Raw genomic sequence first — 24,869 nt, forward strand, 5'->3', positions numbered from 1 at the left:
TCAGCGCAGGCTCCGGTAGACATAGGCTGATGTGAAGATAGCATTGACAGTCAGACTCACGGCGAGCAGACCTCGGAGAGCGGAGTTACCAAAATGACCTTAGTAGAAGAGGACAACACAAAGGAAAAAAGGGAATAGTAGAAAGAGATATTAAAGAATTGATGAGATAAATAACAGTGAACATATGTTGTGCTCTTTCTCTCCTTGCCCAGCGTTTTCACCATAAGCAAAAACTGCTGAAGCACTTTTCCTGTCAGGAAAGATTCCATTGCTCTCTTTGGTTCTGTTTTCATCTCATCACTCTTCTCAGCACCTGCATCCCCACCCCTTTCCTTCTGTCTCAGTTTAGCACTCTGTCAATATTCTTCAGACAGTCCAAAGAACAGGAATAGCCTTATTAAGGTTCTAGAATAGCAGGCAGAAGATCCATTTTGCTACTACTTATTTATTAGATCTCAAGATCAGATCACTACGACAGCACAGGAAAGATTTGTTACCCTCACAGAAATGGTCACATGTACATGAAGCACTCACACGACTGGCACCTACCTCTCCAGCCTGCCAAATCTTCCCCTTTGGTAGTTGTGTCTACCACACAGGTAGATGAGTGTGATGAGTGATCCTCCTTTTTGATGGAATTATCACTGCAAATACTCCCTCCTTCCATAGCAGATCTCATATCTGCAAGGACAAAAAAATACGAACATTCAGAAAGCACCAGTGGAAGCCAAAAGCAGCAGAAGTTACCACACTAAAGCCAGACATGAGTAATGAATGGTTGTGTGAATGAAAGGATTGAGGACAGGAGCTGGAAACAAAAGGCAAATTTCACTGCTGTGCAGCAGAAGTTGCCTGCGTGTTTGTCTCATACACTGTCCACATCAGCATCACCACATACGTGGTTAAAGGAGTCGTCCAAACAAGGGTGAAGGCAGTGGCAGTAGTACTGCTGGGGCACCGCTAAGTGAGAAAAGGACATCTGTTTTTGCAGACAAGAGGGTCTCCAGGCCAGTGGATTCTTAAGGGAGCTTTGGTAGCCTAACAGGCATCACCACCTGGGTTTTTCCCGAAGGTTTCCCATCTATTGTGTGGCCCAGATGATACAGGGCTTTGCCTGCAAGCCAACTCCTTCCTACAAATGCATTTCCAGGAGTGCAGCAGGCTGCCAGCATACCGTGCCTTCCGCGCTCACTGAGGTTCTTCTTTGGAAAGGAGGACAGCTCGGTGGCAAAGATGTTGCTGTCTGAGTGGGTGTGCTCCTCTGAGCTAGTTGGAGTGAGCAGAGCCTCATTCTGTGAAGGGAAAAGCAGCAGCTTCTGTCCTTTCAGGTTCAGGCGGGCAGGGCTGATGAGTGGTCGGCGGTACCGCAAGGAACCTGAGCTGGAAGTCACAGAGCCAGCCACCGACGGTGCTGGAGAGGGGATGCGGGAGGGAGCACAGCTGCCTGACAGCAGGGAGAAGTGCTCTGCAACGGAAACATCCCCAAAGAGAAAATGATGAGATTATAATCCAAATACAATAGGTACAGTTTTCTTTAGGAATTCTATGAGAAAAGGGAACCAGAGTTGCAAATGTCCAACCTATCTTGTACTAAAATTCTTTCTTCATTCCAGTTCCCACGCTGCAAAACATGGAGAAACTCCACATGTGCTTTGGTACACTCAGGAATGACTTAGACTAGAGATGGGTTTATGAGGAGCCAGGTGAGCTTTCTCTCTGCCCCGTTGTGTCCAATCAGAAGAGCCTGCATTACACATACTCTTTTGCAGGTACATTAACCGTTCTGGCATGTCCTTTGAAGGCTGCTGGGAAAGTGTTATCAGGATACGAGGAGGTTTGCACAATGGCATTAGCCCAGGCTGTGACTGCATTCCAGCAGCAAACACTTAAACAGCACCAACAGCCGAAGGATCCATTTGGGGTCAGGAGGGCAACAGACAGGTCACTGGAAGACACGGGAGCAAAAGGGCAGAGCAGACAGGGTAGCCAAATTAGCAGTTCCACAGGCTGGGGAACGAAAGTGAATCAAAAGAGCTGCCCTAGGAACAGTTTAAAGTCTCCTATCAAAGCAATCTCAGCTCAGCTGTAGAGCAGGGAAGGGATCCTTGCTTTGTCTCACTGATTTCACTGTGAGCTCTCCCATGGAGAAGCACTTCCAACACACACATCACCTTATTTTAATGCAATTCCACTCTGAGTTGGAACAAATTCTGCAGCATTTCTAGCAGCAAAACTGACATTTTCACTGGGATGTGAGCAGGGAGGAAAGAATTAAACTTGGATCATGTGTTTCAACCCACTCGCTGCAAATCCTGCAAAGACAGCTGCTCTGGAAGGCGCATTACCTGATGTAGGAGATTCCTTGGACTGAGATGACTGCGAGGCTGGTCGACTTCCGCTGAACAAGTAGCCAGAATCTAAAAAGCAAAAAGGAAACATTTTGAACTCAGCTGGCTCAGCTACTGGAGGTCTGTCCTTCAGAAATGTAGCTACATCATCTTGTCATCAGTCTCAGAAGGAAGTGAGTGGTAAATGCAGGCAGGAAAAATCTCCCTGTTTTCCTGGGTAGGCTATATGCCAGCATCAGAATAACCCACTTTTCCCAGCTGCAGCAGAACAGTCCAGCAAGCTCCAAAACCAACCTTGTGACTGTATCACAGCCTGGCTTGCCTCTAATTCTAAAGGAAGAAGGTGAAGATATGTTTGTATCCTTTTCTCATGAAAATAGCCTTAAGTGTAGATATTGGGGTGAGATGAATTCCCATCTATCTGTCAGGCACGGCAGCCATAATAACGAGGTAGAAAGAAAAATAAAAAAATCAATGTACAGTACTGAAGTCACAAAAAAGAAGCACTACAAATGAAACCTCAGAGCCTAAATCAATTAATTTTCTTAGGCACTTGATTTACATGATTATAAGCAAACAGCTTTGGAAGTTGAAAACCTTGCTGTTTGTAGAAAACATTTCGCCCCGACAGCATGCTCTCTCCAGTCTGTCTGGCTTTGCATCTTAGCAAAAGAAAGCAGAGGGCTCACAAGAGTGGTCAAGCACGCAGGGGGAATCTGAGATCCGATGCGTTTGCACTGCCCTTCCACTGGCAGTAGGTAACTAGAAAGGCGAAGGCTGTGCCAAAAGCTGCTGAGCTTCTGAAAGGTTTGCATCGCTGGTCTTTCTCTGGCTCTCTGGCAAAACTGCTGGCAGCGTGAGCTAGAGAGACATTGAATGAACTAAAAAAATCCCCACAAGACTGCTCTCTCTGTTGTGGTGTTATCCTAGAAACTGCCATATTTTGGCCTCTGACCTTCTGGTAATCAGTTAGTGACATAGGAAAGCTTAGCTTTCCTTGGATGCAGAATAACATTTGAACGCAATTTCCCATCTGTTAGTTTTGAGCACAGCAAAACTAAGGGCTTGAGTTACTAGGAGAGAATCTTTCCGTAGGCCTATAAATGTTCCCTAGATTGCACAGAGCCCTTAAAAACAAGAGGAAACGGGGTCTCTAAAGCAGCTTCAATAGTTGCGCTAATGCATGTCAAATCCAGACTGAGGGAAGAGTCAGCTCTGCTCCCTTCAGCTGTAGCAAGAAAAGAAAAGCAAACTAGACAATGCAAGTAAAATGAAGAGAGCTCTTGCCGGAACAGTTATTCTAATGATCCCAATCGCTTCCAAAAGCTGCTCTTCTCCGTTCCCATGTCTAACTGCTCCTTTTGTCTTTCTCCCACACATAGCCTTGTAGCTTGTGCCATGCTGCCACACATGCCTGGAGAAGCCTCTGGATCTCAGTAAACCCACAGCAGGCAAGCACTCAGTGAGACTTCTTGTTTCACCAAGATGGCAATGGTATGCTGCATAATTTCTTAATGCCAAAAACCAAATTACCAATGCTGGTTACTCCTCTATGCCACAGGAGCAGCAATCCCTAAAGAGGACTATAACGTGGGTACCTCACAGCCCATTTCCTTCTGAAGCGTTGTACCACTCCATTCTCATTTCCATTGGGCCAGAAAGTTCCATGCACACTTACCTGCTCTGGCCAGGGAGGGGATGGTACCCAGCGAGAGTGCCCTGTTGAGACGACCAGGAAGAGAGGAAGAAGAAGTTCTGCGTGGGGATCTGAAGAGTTGTTGGTTTGTCAGCTGGAGAATACTGGGTGGTGTTGGGACAAAGAGAGACGTAGCAGAGGAAGGGAAGCCAGTCCCAGTGCCGCTGGGAAAGACAGTAATGGAATCCCCAGAAAGGTACCTGCAAATGACACACACAACAGATGTTTAGCAGCAAGTACGTTCCAGTAACTCCCTCTCTCAGTTGTCCTTCTTGCATGAACACTTGCTTTGTTACCAGGTTTGTACTTATTTTTCAGTGCAGGAGTGCAAGCTGCAGAATGCTTTGGTGTTTACAGGAATGTTCCTACACTTTTGAAACTGGGGAAGGAGGAACTGCTCAACTTTACTTAAATTATCATGCACCAACCTGTCCCACAATACAGGGTGGAAAAAAATAGTGGAACAGTTTAGGAACTCAGGTACCTTGTTTCTCTCCCTAGATGAGAGAAAATTACCCAGAGGCCACCAGAATGCTTTACTCATACTCATACAGATACTCATACGACCAACAACAGAGGACATCTTATGGTTGTCATGTGCAAATGCAAACAACATGGTTAGAAATGTCATGACCCTGGGAAACTAGTAATCTACTAGTTTTTTTGTCTTTAGAAACCAGAATCAACACCTTACCTCTGATGCCAGTATAGAGAAAAGTATTTTTATGGGTACCTAGATAAATATTTAGCCACAAGAGCTCTGTTTTAAAACTAACATTCAAACCTCTTTAATAAATTTGCCTTTATTGTATTTCTGTGAGGTAATTTTACAGATTTTACAGATAGGAAAGAGAAGGAAAAAGAAGCTAAGTGAGTTGTCGAGGGTCACAGAGATAGAACAGAGACACAAACCTGGGTTTTCCAATCCTAAACTGAGGCCTAAACCGTTACATTTTCCCTTCTCTGCATATCATAATTAGCCACAAATATGTACTAGCATAGCCATTCAGAGGGAACGGTGCTCCTGTGGCATACACTCCAGGAAGTGTTTTGCTTCTAGTGCGTAAAAAACAATCTCTGTTACAGTGCCTGGAAAAAATTTGAAGTGGCAATAATAATGGCAATTGCGTTTCTAGGTCTGTGAGTTGTTTGCAATGGGTTCTTTCCAAGCGAAAGAGGGGAGCTGTAGAACAGCGTGTCCACCTTGGGAACGGGGGAGGAGAGATAACAGACAAAACATACTAAGGGCACCTGTACCAGTTAGCTTGATTTTTAAGTATTACAGACATAAGCTGACTTCTATTCCACTAGTACAATAACTGTAGGAGAGAACTTAGTATTTGAAACAGTTTTTGCAGCGAGCACTGCCACAGTATTTCACACCCATTACTATATGCAAATAAACTATGCAATTAATTTCTGCTACCCCTATTTCATCACCTATCTTTGCAGCTGTTTAAAATTTAAAAATCAACCTAAGCTGAACAATCTGTCAAAAATTTACTCCTATTTTTACCTTCTTTCTATTCCTCCTTGCAATCACATACTGATCTCAGTCTATGCGTACAGTTTAGTTGCATCAGAAATGAGGAGTCAGCTTTGGAGTCTCACTTGTGTCCCCATACCACCAAAACAAGCATTGTAAGAAGGTTGCAATGTTGTAAGTATAGAAATTTTGTATTATTTTTTAACAATTGAATAAAATACATGAAAGAAAGTCCAGCATATGAACAAGATCTCTCAAGGATCTCCTGTAAGATTTTTGTTTAGTTAGAAACAGGTAATACTCTTATCAAGTAAGTCATGACGAAGTACTAACAAAGTATGAAGTGTATATATTTTTAAATGGAGAAATCAGACTTTGCAGCACATAATCAAGCTGCAACATTTGAAGGTTTAATCTCACTTCTGATGAAAACAGAGAGAGATGAGAGCAGGAACATGGCTTTTCTTTTGTTGGAGGAAAGCCAGTAGTAAATCAGAGTGCGAAGGAATATACATATCTCAGTCTTGTGCTGTGAAGTGATTTATGCACGTGCCATTCTCTCTTGGAGATTAAAGAGGTGATGCAGCAATATTATGCAGTGCTAGCATGTCCAGAAGAAGCAGTCTAGAGTTAAGATTACAATTTAAAATATCTTATAAAACTACTTATCTGCTAGTATGAGGCAGACATCAACAATCCCGACCAGCTTAATCAGGCTGAACAACATCTGAGCCAACCAGCTTCCTGGTGCTTGCAAGCAGGACATGCCTTTAACAGCGGCAAGGAACTCGTCAGTCTTGCAGCAGAAACTGCCCAACCTCTTCAGGTTCCAGAGGACCTGGGAAGGGTGTCATGCTTCGCAAACGTGCAGAGTCCTTTAGTGCACATACATATACACATTTGCCCCACCACACATACAGATATAAATAGGAGATGTACGTGTCCATCTCAGCTTTGTAAGAGAAAAGGAATGGGAAAAGAAATTAAAAGTGCAGCTCAGGACTATGATATGAATCATATCAGAAAGAGTGATACCTACCACTCACTGTGCCATGTCTGTGAAGGGCCAAATCAGAGCACCGCCTGTGAACAATTTCACTTTTTTCTCCTAACTTTGCACCTTTTGTATCTTTGGGCTAAAGGATCCAACTTTACACAGCTCCTTGATGCAGTGGAAAACAGCTTATCTGGCTTACTGGCTTTTGGCAGTTTTTCACTTAATGGGCTGGAATATATTATCATCATTTATCACTCATAACCACAATCTCTTCCCTGGGATTGTAACTTTTTTTGAATCAGACTTGCATGGGCTCTGCAGGTCAACAGCCCCACTTCTCAACCTCACCAAGTTAGTGCAGTCAGATCCTCTGGGCAGCTGAGGAATCATGTGTCCTGCACCATCCAGAAAAAGAATTTTTCTGGTTAGCAAAGAAGGGCTGAAGAATTTTAAGCACAGCATACTAATGCCTTAGGATTGAGTGCTGATCAAAGAATGGCTTAAATATTGATCGGCTCTGAACAAAGTAAATTCCTGCAATGTGCAAAATCCTGTTCCTTTTCTATATGCTCTTCTCTTTAGTGTTTGCCACTGTCACGCCAAGAGGGCTGGATGCTGCTAAAAAGCAGGGGTGCTGTCATGGGAATGTGCTTCATGCCTGAGAATGGTCAGCTGAACTAAAACTTCTTTCAGAAGCAGATGAAAAAAGGTGAGGAGATCAAGAGGATCACAAAGCAGGAAGCAGCCACATCACAGCCCTGGAATGGAGTACTGCAGCTGTGTCTTTGCTCTCAGACTACCGCATTGCTCCAAGCCATTTGTTCAGGTGATAACAGTGGCTTTGGCAACAGTGAAAAAGTAACCAAAAAAGAAAGAAGGATTTAAAAAAAAGAAAAAAACAAAAAGGCTCTGGAGTCAGACAGTTTGTGGAAATAGTCAGGGCCCGGAAGCCGTTTATTTCAGAACTTGGTATTGTGAACATCAAAAATTGTGTATCTTCATTAGTGTTTACAATGATCACAGCGTTACTAGACAGTTGGGCACAACTCTGCTACACAGATACTTTAAAAATAAATAAATAGAAGGTTAAAGAAGAGTATTACATGGTATGGGACCGTACGCTGTCCTGAAGAAACACCTCCTGCCAGCAGAGCCTCCCCTCCTCTGTCCCAACACCTCCCTCTTATCCAAAGACACCACCATATGCGTGTGCCTTTCTAATTCACATTTTAACCAGAGATGCTGCATCACCCCGGGATAGAGAGAGACGTGGGAGAGCATGGGTCAGGTCAGATTCCGGGGCTGTAGATGGACCCACTGCTACTATCAGGTAATTCAGTACACGAAGTAAGAAGGTGACGTGCAGTCACAGTCAGGCAGCTTGCTGTATGTGCCCAATGTAAGCACATTTCTGTGAGCTGACATGCAGTCACTTGTCTGGTCTGCTGCATCACATCAGTCAGTGCCATAACCTGTGCCTCCAGTCACGTTGACAGAATGAGGAGTGAAGAGCAATACAGCGAATAAAGACAGGCACAGGGAGAGGGGCGAATAACGCTAAAAAAGGGCACAGGTCTCAGACATACTAAGATTTTGATATGTCATTTAAGAGCGAGAAACTTTAGCTGCCAAGACTAAGAATTCTTTTCTCCTACATGTTGCCCCGCTTTGGATGAAAAAGGAGGGTTGAATTATAGCTGAAAATGCTCCACCTGCCAGGTCCTGCACTAACACTTTGTAGAGCACAGACAAATGTTTGGCATCAACTTTGCCTTCCCTTCTAGCTGGTGGCACAAAGGTAGGGGCTGTGTGTATATGCACCTCCCACGTCTACAAAAATCCAGACTCGCTGGCATGACAAAAATGTTCAGAGGACCTCTTCCCTGCCTGTGTACTTGACAGCTTTGGTCCCAAATGAGGCTTTACAGGGGATGACTCAAGGTACACTTCAGGACTGAGTACTGCCCCTTTCATATGAGAGCATCTGCTCTGGCTTAAAGAGGCCCCAAAGGTACTTGCAGGTGATGGCACACCTGGGAGGAACTGGCAGGTTATATGTAACAGCACACAATTTCAACAGCATCTCTATAAAAACCAAAGCAAAGCCATATACCACAGCTCCCTGCTCTCATGAATGGAATCAGTCTGAAGCAATCATCTGGCTGTTAATTAAATTACTTTTTATAAGACTATAAATAATTTTTCCACAATACATCAATACATACTTTCTATAGTATCTAAGCATGATTATTAGCTTCACATAATTTCAGCGTACTTGAAAAATATTCATAAAGCCAAAATAAAACACCACTACACCGTTTTAATATTCCCCTCTTGCCCTCACCCTTTCACACACCCAAGCTCAGTTCACTAGGGCATGCAAAGCACAGATGTAGCGAAGGAGGGGTTAATAGGAAAGAACGGGATATAAACATAGCGTATTTAGAATTGTAAAGGGCCACAAAGGCTTCAGTTAGCATGCACTGATGTCAGAGAGGGCTTCAGGAAGACCAGAAGTAGCAGCAGCATACTTAGTTGGTTGCTAGCTCTGGGTTCTTCCTGAACCCCTCTATAGTCTGCAGAGTTGCTCAGAAATTTAAGAGCGCAGCCCAAGTCCCCTCTTATTCCCAGCCACATTCACTGGTGGCAAATGAAGGAGAAAAGCACTGGCCCGGCAGACATACAGGCCCTGCTGTCCCAAGCTGCATCTGCATCAGGTTCCACTGAAACAGAGCAACGTAGTGATGTCAAATATCTCATTCAGGGAAAGGCACTTAATGAACCCACATTGGCCCATTTGTAGACCCAACTCTACTGGGCAGCGTACACGATGCTTTCAAGTTGGCAGATCAGCCACGGCCGCTGTCAGAGCCACAGTCAGCCACTTTGGGCTGGAGCAGATTTGATTTCAAGTGACAGACAAACCCACTAACAATCCCTCACCACCTCAGGTCTGTTCTGTAGCACCATCCTCTGGTCCAGACACCAGCATGTGGCCAGTGTAAAAAAGGAGCACCTGAAATTAGAGGCTTTTGGGCTAAAATCCTCTAATACTGTTGAATTAAGATGTTTGCATGCTCTGGCCTGCATGGCTGGAAGAGTCCTCTGGAGACCACAGTATACCACGTGTTCCTCTGTGGCCTGAAGTAAGAGTCCAGCTATGTGAAAACAAGAAGCTCAACGCACTGATCAAGTGGTTCTGGATGATTTTTGTGTCAGCTGTGGTAGTAAGTTACCAGCCCTTCGTTAGCTATTATCCCCCTCGGCAGAAGGAATCGTACACCCATGTGGCATACAAAATAGCACCTCAGCTTCACGAAGATGGTAGTACTGGACTCAGATGTTGGACGAGCACCAAAATACCTGAGCTGGAAGCGTACGTTTCCTTCTGCTGGACTCACTGTCGGGGAAGCAACTAGGCAGACTTAGATGGCACATCTAACTGCTGAGCTATTTCCTAACTGAACCTCAAGTAAAAAATGCAAAGTTGGCGAAGCACCTTCCTTACAGAACCTACAGTGTAGTATAGTGTATAGAACAGTCTATTTGGCATTTAAATCAGGTACTGCAGGAACAGTCTCAGTAAAGGCAGTGGTGGTTTAACTATTTTTTTTTTCCAGAAACAGTCAACAGTAAAACACTGATAACTAATCTTCTTCAGGCCTAATTGTCTAAGGAGACACAATTGGTACAGATTGAATGCTAGGAGTTTATAAATCAAAACACCTCTGGAAAAGACACCTTTCTCCTCCTTTCATCCCCCTCCTGCAAAAGATCAATTATCCTCCACCATCATCAAAAGCATGTGAGAAAAGCAGAGAGGAGACTGTCAGCATCAGAGTCTCTAAAAGACAAAAATTTGAATTGCTGCAAGTTTGTTTTTGAGGCTCTGAGGTTTTTTGTTGTTTTTAGAAGCAGCAGCACAGACATGCTGAGGCAACCAAGAAGGGGAAAATAAGCTGACACCTGAGCAAAGACAAAAGCTTCTTTGGTATTAAAATTGAACCACACTTCAATATCTGTTTTGTTATTTTGTTTCAACTTTGGAATTTTTCCAATTATGAGTTCAAAAGTTCTTCAATTATAAGTTGTGGACAAAGCACCACAGAGACCAGGGCTTCGGTTGTACAGCTTGGCCATAAAACAAAGCAGCTTTCTGATGTTCCAGCATATCACGTTAGTGCAACTTGCAAATAGACTTCATTTGTATTAATCCAGACGAAGTGAAGACAACTGGATTTCTTGCTTGCATGTCAATTGCAGTTAACACATATCCCAGATGAAAAGATTTTAAACTCTTTCAGTATAGATTTGCACTTGCTGTGCAAACAGAGCTAAAACACTTCTTAACAGTATTATTCAGGCTTCACAGCATAAACCCCACTCCTTCCCACAGTTCTACCAACTGCCTGTTCCAGCTATCTAGTGCGCATCCTCCCCATCCCATCACAGTACTGCACACAGAGAATAAAAGAAAAGATCAGGCACAGGAAAACAATGCAACACTTAACAGCAAAATATCAGAAAAGGCGCCAGACCCCAGGGGGCTCAAAGATAGGGCATGTTCAAATTGCAAGAAATAAAAAAAAAAAGCGCTGCTAAAAAGAAGGGGGGAAAACAGCTGCTCAGAAGAGATAGGAAGGCACATGAAATAGGACAAAGTGAAACTTAATACAGCCTTGACTTTCAGCTCCTGAAAGCAACACATCTGAAGAGGCTGACAAGCATCTTTAGAGGCTGCTACTTAGAGTTTCCTTGCTACTAGGCAAGAAAATTTGGACAGATTAATTTTATTCTTATTAAAAAGAGAAAGGATATTGCCATTAGAAATCAGGTATGATATTACCATGACCCATCCTCACACATTTTAACAGTTTGTCAGCTGCTCACACCCCAGCTCCTTCTAGCAGTCTCAATGTATCCTTCTAAACATGAGATTCCTCTCATCACTTGGACATACTCGACAGCAGAGCAGCAAGAGCAACTGCTCACCTCTGCCACACCAGGCAGTTGCAAGTTCATGCGCTAGAAGCTAACAGGAGCTTTCAATGCAACTTCCATAGGTAAGTGCAGAAGACAAATCACAGCTAAACAGAAACATCAGTCTTCTCCTACATTTACCTTTATGGGGAAAACTTGAAAGTACTGAAGCGGGAAGGAAAAAAAAAAAAAAAAGGCAGCTAGACATCTTATTTCACTGAATGGACATAATAGCCCAAGGTTTCCTAGGTCTTCTGTGCAGCTTGTTTAGAGAATGGCAGTGCTGGCACTGGTTTTGGTTTCCCCGTTTGTTTTTTTCCCTGCCAATCCCTGTCCTTTCACCAGCTTACCACCGTCTGTCTTAACATCGCTCCCTGCTGCAACAGGCTGACAGGTAAAGAGAATAGACTGGGATTTTAAGGAACATTTCCTACTAAAACTCCTAACAGAGAGTAGGAAAGACGTGCCAGAGTGACTGAAAGTCTAACCCACCACTGAGGACCCTGCACACTTATGCTGGCTTTTTTTCCTGTTTTGATGAAGTCACATGGCTTCTGGTACTATTTACTTTGAAACAATTCTCTAAATTCAATAAAGTGTCCCAGTGAAAAATGGGGCATAATGGTTATTATTTAGCATTTTGAAAGTCTGAGACTGGAACAAGAAACAACCTGGGACTGTGAGCTGGAAGACAAACCTTTTGGGTCAGAATTGATAAACGATGAGAACATGGAAGAGCAGAACCAGTCTTTGCAGATGCTGGATTCCTCTTGTGGACAAGTAAGTAAATAACCCTCAAAGCAGCATCATTCACAAGCACCAGAATGGAGAAAGGTGCTCTGTTTGCTTAGAGGTGGATATTGCAGTTATTTGAAGGCACTGGAAAAAAGTTCCAAAGGAGAGCACACATGGGAAGCAGGGTTGCATGTCCCTTCCCATGCCAGTTGTTAAGTTACAGGCACACGGTCCTTCAGCCGGGAGCTCTACCTTCCCATGGCAAACTCAGCTTGGCTTATCATTAACAATAACAGAGCCTTTGTTAGTGCTACCTTTCTGCTTTCCCAACAAATATGGGTTTGAAGAACAAAAACTATGAAAAGCTATGAAATATCCTTTGCTTCCTTTAAAAAAAGCTTCTATAATTTCACTAGCATCTGCAGCATCCAGTAGTGTCTGAATCTTGCAGCAGGAGCTGCAGATAATTCATAGTGAGAGCTCCATTCTGATTATTTTAGAGTTTATACACAGGAAGATCAAGACACCCAATTAACTCATATCAGGCTATTAGTGTGGCAAGTGCCATTGCGCTATTCTGAACAAAAGAAAATAGCAGATCTTCTGTAACAATGCTATTTCCTCTTGAAAGACCCAAATCCGGATGAGAAACTCAGTGGAGCATCTTGCAAAAAACAGTGCAGGATAATCAGACCGCTTATCCTAAGAGGCCCCAGCAAGTTAATCCTACAAAAACCCAAGCAGCTGAAAGCTCCTTCCTCCCCACACAGCAACATCCAGCCATCCCAGCTTTCAGCAGAAGACTGCGAGGCACTCAACTCAGAGTCTCAATTTCCCGACCCCTTCCTTCAGCAGCATTAGCACTAGTGCCAGACTTCAAAAAAGAACCTCTCCAAGTAACAAGAAAAATGTATCTCTATTGCCACGCGGTCCCACCCCTTCCTATAGCATATCCTCCTAAGCTGTGTTCTCAACGAGAAGGAAAAACAGCGACTGAATACGTAGTAATGTACGATGAAGCTGCCCACATACCATAGCATGTGGTTGATAGTCCCATAGTTCTTCTCTTTCTAAGGCTACAGGAGCGGAGGAACATAGGCATCTTTATCCAGTTGTGCTTTTACACAGATGCTCCTCCGGAGGGGATGGGGGTGGTAAAAAAAACAAAGAAAACCAGCATAGAAAGCAACAGCCACTGGTAGATTTGAAAATTTAGCTTAAAACAGCTGAATACTTTCAGATATTCAAATTAAGACAACCTGAGCTACATAACCTTTTAAAGCACCCTTTTAAATAAATTATCGAAGTTCCAGTCAAAAGCACTTAAGGACACCTCTCCGTTTAAAACAGGAGTCACAGAAGAATGGCAGAGCGAGAGAGCATGCAGTTAAGTGATGCTACACAGTGGAAGGCAAGAAGAACCAGGTTATGGATTACGCGTGTCCCCTTGTCGCATGCCTGCACACCATGCAGTGTTTCTACAGCACACGTTACGAGGACTTGGAATCCAGAGGCAAGTTCCCATCAGTTCGAAATTAAAATGACCAGCACCATTAGAAAACTGAAGGTGGCCTGGGCCCCATGGAGGATCAAGGCAGAGGATTCCTCTGTGACTGGCTAAGGATGAAGCCAGAACCTCTTTGGCTGGAGTAGCAGAATGGGAAGGAGGCGGCTGCATTTATGGAGCAGTTTGTGAAGCAGCTGCTGGAAGAATAGGCTTTGGGGAAGTTGGATATTTGCACTGCTGACGTAGGATTCAGGAGGAAGGGAGAATGGAGGCAGCAGGAGTAGCTTCCTTGGCTAGCACCAGCAGTGGAAATGCTCCAAGCAGCTAGCACAGTGGGAAGCAAGGATGGGAAAAAAAAGGAAAAAAGATAATATAAAGGAAGAAGAAATCTTCACTGCTTATCTAATTAAAAAAAATAAAAAGAGGAAGGGAAAATAAAAAGAGGAGAGAGAAGCACCAGTCGCAAAGAGTTCGCAAGGCTTTTTTTCCTCCTTCCCCCAGCGTCACTGCTCTGGCTCTGACCTTCGGGGCCGGTATCTCCGATGGCCCGTTGATTTCCGCGTGGCCACTGCTGCGGTGAAGCCCACCAAGCAGCACAAGGACGTGGTGCCAAATTTGGCTGTGTCTAGCCAGTTGGGTGTTTCCGTCTTCAGGTACCTCTCAGCTAAATGCAGACTCATCACTACGAACCACAAGACTGAAGCAAACGCATCGATTCTCCGGAGCCTGCAATGCCAAAAAGAAACCCAACAAGACACAAGGTAAGAGTTTAAACACCAATGAAGCCCCTTTGTCCTGAAGAAGGAGAGGGGAGGTGGGGAAAAGGTGGGGAGGGTACCCAGACTGAGCAGGTTATGTACTGTATCTTACTACAGTTATACCTGCAGCCCTTGCCACTGTGGTAAGTACCTGAATCGATGAGTTCCATTGACTACCAGATTACAGAGCGTTTTCATTCACAATAATTCAAGCTTAAATTGAATGAACCAAGGCAGAGACCCAAAGCAAGCTCTGCTGGCTCCATCCAGCTGGCTGGTAACCCAAAGAACAACAAGGAGACCTGTGCCACCCAGTACTACATTTGCCATTCTGGCAAATGTCTACTCCCTGGCCCACTGACTTAAGGCAGGGCAAAATACCTCCAACATTACACAGTTTTCCTTTAAGTGAAACAGAAGAAAAGAGCACACTCACCTGATCCGCCCAGCTAAGAACATGGCCAACAGGCAGGTGAACAGCCCAAGGACAGCAACTGCCATCTGGTGATTCTTCCCATAAGCCCATGCAGCACTCAGGTTCTCCACCATCTGTTCTGGGAGCAGGCGGAGCAGGTCCTGCCAGCCTGACACGGTCACAGAAGTGTCATTTTCCAAGTCTGCACGTAAGCTTGTGCCAGTCCTGTTTTGAATGGACGCTGGAGCAGAGGAGACAGGAGCAGGGACTGCTGCACTGAGTGAGAAGGGGTCACCTGACCCATACAAGGCCATCAGAACCAGGAATGCACAGCTGATGAAGGCCAAGAACCGCAGAAATATCACCTGAGCTGGTGTGGTTATGGAAGCAGAAGAAGAGGATGAACATAAATTCTGCAGAGAAAGGGAGAAACACCTTGTCAGAAGCTGAATGAACCACACTAAGGTTTTGAAATGGTGCTTTATGAACTACTTCCAGACTGTATGGTTTACTGCTCAAGTCCTTTCAAGGCTCTGTGCTGGGCTGACACCACATGGGATGTTGTAGACTAGCAAAGACCAACAGCAGAGCTATGAGCAGAAGCCAAGGTCAGGCAGTGGAATGAGACAAAGAGAAGGTCATTAATCACTTCCCATCGTTTTTCTCCTCCCCCCTGCCCCATATTCAGTAGTTTCCTACACTGTACTCATAAATGAGTTTCCTCACTGTACAAAACCCTATCTCCCCTTTTCTGCCTGTCCCACTATTTTCCTTCCATTCTGTTTTTGTTACTACATTAGACTTATCTTCTGGCAATTGCACTAAAGGACACTAGCAAGAGGAAAACCTCAAACTAACATCAGGAACGTCTGTAGCAACCACCCTATGCTCTTCTCAACTTCTGCCATGCACCCAAGCTCCCAGTTAGAGAGCCCCAAGGCCGCTGCCTTCCTTTCCCAGCAGCAAACCCAGGTGTAGAGGTACCTAATTCTCTGCACTTTCACCTAAATTCCCTCATGTTCTCTCCCCATGTACCTGAGTATAGGCCTTGTCTGTCTCACGCCGTTTGAAATGGTGGCTGAGCAGCAGCGCCCGGAGCTGCCGATTCTGATGTTTTATGTAATATTCCACAGCAGCCTGGCATGGACGGCACAGCTTGTAGGTCTGCTCCAGGTGGTGCTTATACACCTCAATCTCCTCATCGTATTTGCCCTGGTGAGAGGAGAGGAAAAGTAGGTGAGAATTGCAGGTCCCTCACCAGTTATCACGCTTGCTACTGACATGCGAGCAAGGCATGCTTCCAGACTCCAGAGGAACAGCCCCCTGAAACCAAGCAGGCCTCAACAGTGGCCAAGCTGGAGGCTAGCCACACAACCAACTTTGCATAGAGCTGACCCAGCCTCCATGCCCCAGAAGTGACAAAACAGCCCTTGGAGAAGACTGCTGTGACCCAATTTCAGGAAGTTGAATTTCTGTGGCCCGATTTTGCTGTCTTTGTTGAGACCTTATGAACTCAACACAGGGGACAAAAAACGAGAATTGCTCTTCCCCTCCTCAAAAGAGGGGACATAAAAGGCCTGTTGTTCCTTCATACCACTGTGCTGAAGAAAGAGACACGCTCCTTCCAAAACTCAGCCCCAGCCTTGAAGGCTGTCACTGTTTGAAAGCCCTGGTAAGATGAGTTCCATAAATTATTAATAGCACTTGTAAAAACAGACAGCGAGTAGGGCCAAAGGTGCATTTTTCAGCGTCACTACAGTGGACACATCACTTATCACAAAGGCTTCTAAGGCTCTTCCATCTCCACTCCCAATCTTTATCAAGATCCTTGTACCAAAAGCACACAGCTGAAAGCATGCAGCTTCTCTGGGGGAGGGAAGCAGGAAGATGCAACGTAGCTGCCTGAGGGCTTGCTGCAGCAGCTTCATAGGCTCCATCTGCCGGAATCGAGAAGGAATCACATGGGAGAGACTAGTAGCGGCAGGGTTATCCCTTACTGGACAGGCCAGCAATGCTGAGAGAGGCCACTGCTGTCACTGACACACCTATCTAACCATACCGGATAACAGTCCCGTGTTTCGTAGCTGGCACAGACACTGCAGTTCACTGAATGCCTAAAAAGGGGCCAAAGTCTGGCATTACTTGAGCAAGTGGATATGTCTGGCAAGAGGCAGGGACTAGAAATAAAGCTGAGAAAAGGGAACCAGCCAAAGATGTTCTCATTAAGCATGATCAAAAGTAAATCTGTTCCCTGGGAGTCATCCTGATTAAACTCATTACAATTACACAAAGCAGACTGGATTAGGCAACTCAGAAGATGAACGCATCCCACTATAGCCCAGTCCTACAACCCCAAGGCTTGACTATGGTTGAAAGCCAAGGAGTGCAGCACTAAATTCTCTGTGTGGAACTTTGGGGAGCCATAAAACTGTGAAGGAGAAACCCCACTATCCTATCCTCCATGCATATTAAGTAATGAGAAGGCCACGAAACAGCTGTAAAATCCCTTTGCCCTCCTAGGCACAAATGCCTAACCAGGGAGATGATGTGTGTCTGCACTAGTAAAAGTGCACTCCACTAGTAAAAGCAGAGCAGCACAGCCAAGGCCTCAGGAAAAACAAAATCTATTAAGTCTTCAAGGTGACTAGTGGGCTGTTGTGCCTACCAGATCCTGTAAGCTCAGCTGGGTCAATGGTAAGTTCTAGAGTTGTAAGCTGATCTCAGCAATGTGCATGTTTGGTTTGGGGCTCAAGCTTCAACTTCCGGTGTCCACCTAGAACAGGTCATTATATTCTGGCTTTGGAGTAGGGATAGGTCAATTTGCAACACTAATCAGTAACCTCCTCTGCACTGGAGTGCCACATAGTGCTTTGAAGACTACTTGAGCATCATTCCATAGCACACTGAAAAATTCCTATCTTTCCAGCTTACCAGGCTGCAGCATGGTACCATTTGCAAAGCCAGACAAAATACATCATTATAGAGCAAATTAACCAGAGAAGAAATAGCAAATACATGCATGGAAATGCCTTGGACAACCATTCTCCTGTGATGCCAGTCCCTAACAACCGCTTACCTCCTCCCTTGGTGAGAATGAAGCCAGCTGTTTGATCTTCATGGTTTGATGATTGTTGCATTTCTTACAAAGCAGAATTTGGCTGCTCACCCACTGTTGCGGTTTGGTAGGATCACAGAAGGTCGTAGCACCCGACACAACATGGTTAAGGTGTTCCATGTACTGAGCAGGGATGGGCTTGTTGTAGTCTCCATTCTGACAAGAAACAAAAGGGAGGCAGGAGGGAAAGCAAACATGAGATCATAAAATCAAAGCTAAGTATCCTCTGGTTGATAACAAGATTTCTTAAGCTCTGCACTCCATGCATTCACCTATGTAAAAAAAGAAATAAGTAAAAAAAAGACAAAATGCTTCATATCTTCTCCCCCACCCACTGTTCTGTACACCTACTGCAAGCACTTGATGGTGGTGGATTTTGGCTTAAGACTAACTTTGTTACTTAATACCCTAAATAAAGCAATTCAGCTGTTCCAAAATACAAAACCAGAGAAGAATTGTTCCATATATTGAAAAAAAGACTCTTAAGAGATACTGGTGAAAATGTCAAGGCCCTTTTTGCCCTTTGAAACCAGAGAGGAAAATTTGTCTCCATCATTCTATGTCAGCACATCCCAGTACACACGGATTCTTTCTCAAATTTGATCAAGTGATCAGCTGCCAAGTTCACAGGCACTCAGCACGAGCTGCCAGCTGTCAAACCGCTGGATATTCATCTGTACTGGGCCTGTATCACCTGAAATGAGGAGTGGGGCTTTCCCGCAAGCGCTGTTCCACAGGGCATGCACCTTCCCAGCCACCCTTCAAGCAAATTTGTCACAGTACCTCTTGGAACCCATTGTACTGCTCACAGTTGGGGCAATCCCAGCAGTTGCGATTCCCATATGGCACTACCGTGTCCTGATTGCAGAACCAGCAGTTCACTGTCACGTGTGTGGGCTTCTTCCTGTTAGGAAAGGAAACGTGTCAGGCATGAACGCTGAATTCAGCTGATGCAGAGGAAAGCAATGGCTTTCAAACAGAGAAATGCAAGAGAGGCTGGAAAAACAATCAATCTTCCCATTCAGTATGTTTAACGATGACTCAGAGTAGCCATTTTAGCAATGAAAATATGGACTATTACAGTAGAAATAAATTCTGCCTGATGCTCATATCTCTGTGCTAGTACCATAGACATGCCAGAACTTTAATATCAACCTTGTGAATAACCCACTCTGCTGTTTTCCAGAGGCATATTTGGGCGTACAAGTCCTCTCCATAATCAGCAGTGTTATCGCATGCAAAGTGTGCAATAGAGCTGCTGCTTAATACACAAGATTCTGGGAAACAGAAGTTATGATCCACAAGAACTGCGTACGGTGGTGCTCGGAACCCAGGAAATGCGTACACTTTTGTCTGCCCTGCTTTTTACAAAAATTTTAAAGGACAAGGGCATATCAAATTATCCCAAGTTTCAGGCACAGTAAATAGATGTTTCTTCACAGCTTTAGGATACATAAGAAGGAACTGAGGAATCAACACGTCTTCCCCATTTTTTATGCACTGAAACTGAAGAGACAAGGACTAATGACCTGGATCCACGAGCCTGTTGTTCTTCAAAACAATCCTGTTAAAACAATAGTCACTATAAGAGAAACAGCTGTGACATGGCCCCATTGCAACAGGTTGTGACAGACATTTGAGCAAAGAACATCAGTGGCCTGGCCCTTGAGCCTGCCTGCTAAAGTCTGCATTTGTCTTGAATTTCGGTGCAATACCCACGAGGAAGGTGCCTGGCAGGTCAGGGCAACACAGCTGCCTGGGTTCATCGGAACCAGTCGCAGTTCCGATGGGAAGGGCAGCTGTTAGGGCAAAGCCCAGGCAGGGACTCGCTATGGCAGCTATGCAGACAGATGGACCCAGCTGCCACCAGCCCTGTTTGGTGCCGAACTCCACCAAGCAATCAGCGTGTCTCCTGCTGAGAGCTTCTACAGCAGCAGCGAAAGCAGCTGAGCAGGGAGGCTCACGGAGGGCCTGGAAAGCAAGTCACGGCAGCCAAAGTGTTCACCAGTTGAGAGCAACTTCTCTTCTTCCTGCTCTAGGAAATGTTTGCTGCTGCTACGATATTCTGCAGCAAAACATCTTCTGAATGCTGCAGAAATGTTGCCTGGCACCCTGCAACCAAACGGGCAGGTGGTTCTGCCCTTAATTCAGCTGGCTTCTCTCTCAGCCTTTGTAGCAGGAATCCTACAATTCTTGCCCACTCCCATTTCCATAAACAATGTCTTGAAACTTGGTTCATAAAATATCAAACCCTCAAGTGATGCTTGGGCCTCCTGTTTAAGTACTAATGATCAGGATAAGCTTGAAATGAAGCACTAGAAAGAAGCCTAAAAAGCCAGACTGCACAGAGGACTCCCTGCCAGATGCTGAAAGAAAATGGCTGGAGCTACTAGGGTGACAGATTCTCATCTCAAAATAGATGCACACACCCACACCCTTCTCAAAATGAATATTCACTGCTCAACTTTCTTCAGCGCCAAGGGGGCTCAAAACAGTAAGTGATCCAAGTCAAAAATACCACCATTGAAACCGACAGGCATAAAAAGCAAAGTTTAATCGAGACACAAATCTAGGTCGCTAGTCCAAGTTATCCAGGAGCTAGCACTGCCCAAAAGCCAAGCAAACTACACATCAAAACAGCTATATGAAGGATGGACAGCAACACCTGTTGGTGCTAGTTTCATCTCACTATCAGAGGTGTAAGAGCTATGAAAATATAACACATAGGCTTCAGCATGTTAACCACCAAAATACAAATCCTACTGCACCTTGAGCACAGACTTTGATAGCAAGCACAACCTAAACTCCACCCTCTCATGCAGGTTATTGCACAGGTCCCAGGTGCTGTAGAAAGTGCTACAATCCCACCTTCATGCCGCTGTGGCACCATCCTCTGGCACCCATGGAAATATGACACACCACACCTCAGACTCTACCTACCGCCAGTCTCTCAACTTCCATGACATGACAGAGTAGGTAGAAGTGCTAATTTCAAGGATGACACAGAAGTGGAAAACACAGGCCAAAAGATTAGCTATAATTTGCTATAAAGCAAAAAAAGAACCAATGCCAAAGGCTATTTAAGAACATGCTAATATCAGAGACCAAATACTCAAGACCTTGCCATCTTTTCCAAACAGGATTCCGTTTCTCACTCTTGAGGCTGAGGAAGTGATACCAAGGGTTAAATAGCAGCCCTTCGTTCTCACAATGTATGCAAAAGAAATTGCTAAATCCTGGATTATTTAGGATAAAAAGCAATAATCCTTCCTTTTGTGAACCTATAATCTGTTGCCATAGAAATAGGTGCAAAAAAATCAGAAGTTCCCAACCTGCTAGATGAAAAAGGAGAAGAAAAAAATAAGGTCATTTGAGGCAAGAGCTTGTAGGTAGGATGCTAATTTTCTAGTAATTGGTCAAAACTTTAAAAAACAAAAAACAAGTACTGCATTTGGAAAGACTCTCAGATATAGTTTTAATGACTTTGGAACTATACATACCATGACTGAATTCAGGTAGCAGCTGAACATAATAAGCTAGAGCACACATTGCTTCTGAAGTCAGACATTCTGTTATGAGAAGACAGACAATGCAAACGCCCATATAAGCATTTACCATGTGCTCAATCCCTCGCAAAACACTAGGCAAACCATTTCTAAGGAGTTTATAATCTAACACCATATTAGCTTCACTGGACGAAGAATCACCCTGCAAAATAAAACCTGAGCAGCAAGAAGTGATTGAATTACTTACTGCACAGAGATTCCATTAACCGCTGACTTGCTGTGCTAACTCACTAAGTAGCCGGCACACACAAACAAGCTAGAACAAATTCCCGGGTTTGGACACATTGTTTAGCAGGTAGATCTGTGCTTAAGACAACACTGGAGGGACATACCTAGAGTAAACTCAGTTACGAGATCAACACCTAAATGTCTGATACTGCTCAGACAATATGACAAAATGTTCCTTTGTGAGAGGCTATCGGACTCCTTTATTTTGCTAACAAGCTTTTTGTCCTGCACATAGTGCTTGCAAAAATCAGACTGCAGGAATACCCATTGACAAACACTGTTTAGCAACTAGTTTGTGTCTCTCATGTAATATAAAAAGGAACTCTGTTCCTCCCAACTCCCAACACTCCCCATTTATACATAAATTTAAGGTCACGTTTAAGTCCACACATTTAATGGATTGCCAGAACAACAGTCTCCTTAATAAGTGCAGCTCAAATCAGTTACCTGACAATAAGAAGATGGATTTCTAAATATTTTTATTTACATCTATTCCCCCGCTCCTTTACTGCTAGGTCGGAAGATGAAGATGCTTCCTTTTCCGTATTCTTAAAAGAGGCCACAGGTGGATGTGCAGTTCTTCACTGCATTATCCCCACCCTCTGCCAAGGATTAAAAGAAAAAACAATTCCCCATTAAAAGAATTTAAAGCAACACTCTTCATTCTGGCACAATGGAATTACAAAGCAATTATACAAACTGCTATGCCAGCAAATCTGAAGAAAAAACACACTAGGCAGAGGAGCTCTTTCACACAGATCAGTTTTGGCCAGAACATCTGATGGCAGTTTGACATAACCAAGTTGCCAAAGCCCTGAAGCACAGAGCAAGCCCATGGCACAGCATGGTCAGTGTGACTGAGTTAACGGGGGCTCACTGAACCTGATAACACGTTCAGCTCACAGTTAGAGAAGCTCCTGGGTGGCAGCTCACTGAGCTGCCATAATTCCCAGTTGTGCCCATGTCCATCACCTGTCAATAAAGGGGTCTGCCAGTGCAGACCCAATGCTAAACTCCATTTTTCAATGTCACAAAAACGCATCACAGCTGTCTAGATCCCAGCAGGCCAACTACATCACACGTGCATTTCCTCAGAACGAGCAGTTATAGACAGGGATGAACACTTAGCCACAAGACCAGATTTCTAGTACAGTGACATAGGTTATAATGCAGCCTATCCTCTCCCAACAGCCAGACTCAGTGTTCTCTTACCAGGGAAAAAGGTGACCAGTGGACTTAGGCAGGGACACGGACCCACAGTCACAACCACCTCCTGCGCCGTCCCCCTCAAAGGCTGTCTTCTATCAAACGGCAGCTGTAGGGAGGCAGCAACTTTCAATACTCTGGAACACCCGCCATCAGGACAGGATCCTCCAGAAAAGGTGCCTCTTTTTGCCATCTTGGTACCTGTGACAGGCTTCTCAACTGAATGAACTCGCTGTGTGCCAGTTCCTGAGTTCCTACCGACCTCTTTTAGAGTGAGCGATGGCTCATCTTGACTTGTAGAAGGAGCAGCCTCTGCCATCGCTGACCCAAAGAGTCCCAAGAAAGAGATCCTCAATGGGGTACTCTATACTGGTCCTGACAAGTCAGTAGCTAACAGTCAGGAGGGGCACAGAAGATGAAGGAAATGTGGCTACAGTTGCTGGTCTGAACGCAGCAACCTGCTTCCCAACAATATGTAACAAACAAGCAGCCAAGCTGTGATCTCAAAGAAAGACCACAAACCACCAGTTTTCCTATCTGGCCCAAACTTGTAAGATTTAAGGAGTTTCTGTGCATCTCTGGACTTCAAATCTTTCTTCTCTCTGATTCAAAAAGCACAGTCTTACACGCTGGCACAGTTACAGCAGTTTAACTCCATATACTGACAGTTATTCCAGAACTACTTTCCACTATGTTGTTCTATTATATTTTATTTCCCTTTCTATAGGGGGTGGTAAAGGCATCTTGCTAGATATGTAAGTGCACTCATGCTGAAAATGGAGCAAAGCAGTGCTGTATCACAACATTAACACCAAAGGCAAAGGCAGTATCGTGTCTGTGTTTGGATCAGTCCCTTATAAATCTGTCCTCCTTGATGACTTTGGAAGATTCATTTAAATAAGGCACAATAAGAAATGAGGTAATTACAGAACACTGTTGAGAAACACAAATACGTAGCCCCAAAGAATTATCAAGGTCACCTCCTGAAAATATTTACAGCCCACCAGCAGTTTTCAAGGACTTGGGAAGAAGTGCTTTCCATTGCAGAGACCTCTCAATGAACCTGAGCAAAACAAATCCAATCTCTTCCCTCAAGAGAGATGTTAGCCTCAACCGGGTCAAATCTGCTTCACTGGGGATTGCTTTAGGCCACCAGTATTGCTTACCTGCCCTAAACAAGCCCTAGAAATGCCAAGTCTTGTGTATGGACTAGCACACTACAGACCACTTATACGGTTATAGAAACAGCAAGTGCTTTAGAGCAAACCTTAAGCATTTTGTTGCGGATGCAGAAATGCGCCTCTATTTCAAAGTGTGAACTTGAAGTGAACCTTAACACAACGGGCCCTCAGGACCGCCTTTTTCTCCAGCAGAAGCACCCACAGATAAGCAGACTGCTCAAGTCCGTTCTGTTTTACAGTCTAAAGTGCCTCTTGTTCCATATATTCCTACGTTCCTTTCAAGCTATGCTAGATTAAAATCTGTCAAATTAAGCTTCATGAAATCTGTACCCTGACTTTCCTCTTGCTGCTTTTCAAACCTCGTTTCCAACTGTTTAAACGCGTTATAAGGTCAGAAGCGTTCCGTGCAATTAAGAAACAAATAATTCTGGTCACTTGGACTTCTGTGTCATCCCCCCAAGCTTTCGCACTGGCTCTAACGGCGCGGCGATTCCTGCGGCGCTCTCCCGCCCTTCCACCTCCGAATCTGCCGACACCAGCAGCAGAACCTGCCCCCTCCCTGCCCCAAACCGCTCGGCAAACAGGAGGGAAAACCGCCGGCCCTCTCCCACAGCGCTACTGACAACGCCGCCGGCGGGAAGGGAGAACCCT

General features: G+C 44.6%; 1 protein-coding gene across 1 annotated transcript; it reads right to left on the reverse strand.

Moving 5' to 3' along the window:
• Window positions 1–23,356, reverse strand: TMEM201 (transmembrane protein 201). Its single transcript, XM_009889649.1, has 13 exons — window positions 23,044–23,356; window positions 21,653–21,759; window positions 20,978–21,081; window positions 18,821–18,941; window positions 17,999–18,193; window positions 15,958–16,134; window positions 14,944–15,335; window positions 14,272–14,475; window positions 4,027–4,244; window positions 2,346–2,417; window positions 1,175–1,465; window positions 550–681; window positions 1–98 (listed from the first exon to the last, which is right to left on the reverse strand). Exons 1-13 carry the CDS (start codon window positions 23,354–23,356, stop codon window positions 1–3), a joined length of 2,424 nt encoding a protein of 807 aa, XP_009887951.1.
• Between the last annotated feature and the right edge of the window lie 1,513 nt (window positions 23,357–24,869).

Source organism: Charadrius vociferus, unplaced genomic scaffold, assembly GCF_000708025.1.
Source record: "Charadrius vociferus isolate BGI_N301 unplaced genomic scaffold, ASM70802v2 scaffold477, whole genome shotgun sequence".
In the NCBI taxonomy this organism is placed as follows: domain Eukaryota; kingdom Metazoa; phylum Chordata; class Aves; order Charadriiformes; family Charadriidae; genus Charadrius; species Charadrius vociferus.

Excerpts from the sequence above, each read along its gene's own strand:
- TMEM201 (XM_009889649.1), bottom strand. The coding sequence starts at position 23,356 with ATGGCAGAGGCTGCTCCTTCTACAAGTCAAGATGAGCCATCGCTCACT. Across the intron at positions 21,760-23,043 it reads ACTGGTCACCTTTTTCCCTG|GTTTTATTTTGCAGGGTGAT; the intron begins GTAAGAGAACAC and ends CTTGCTGCTCAG. Across the intron at positions 99-549 it reads AGATTTGGCAGGCTGGAGAG|GTCATTTTGGTAACTCCGCT; the intron begins GTAGGTGCCAGT and ends TCTTCTACTAAG.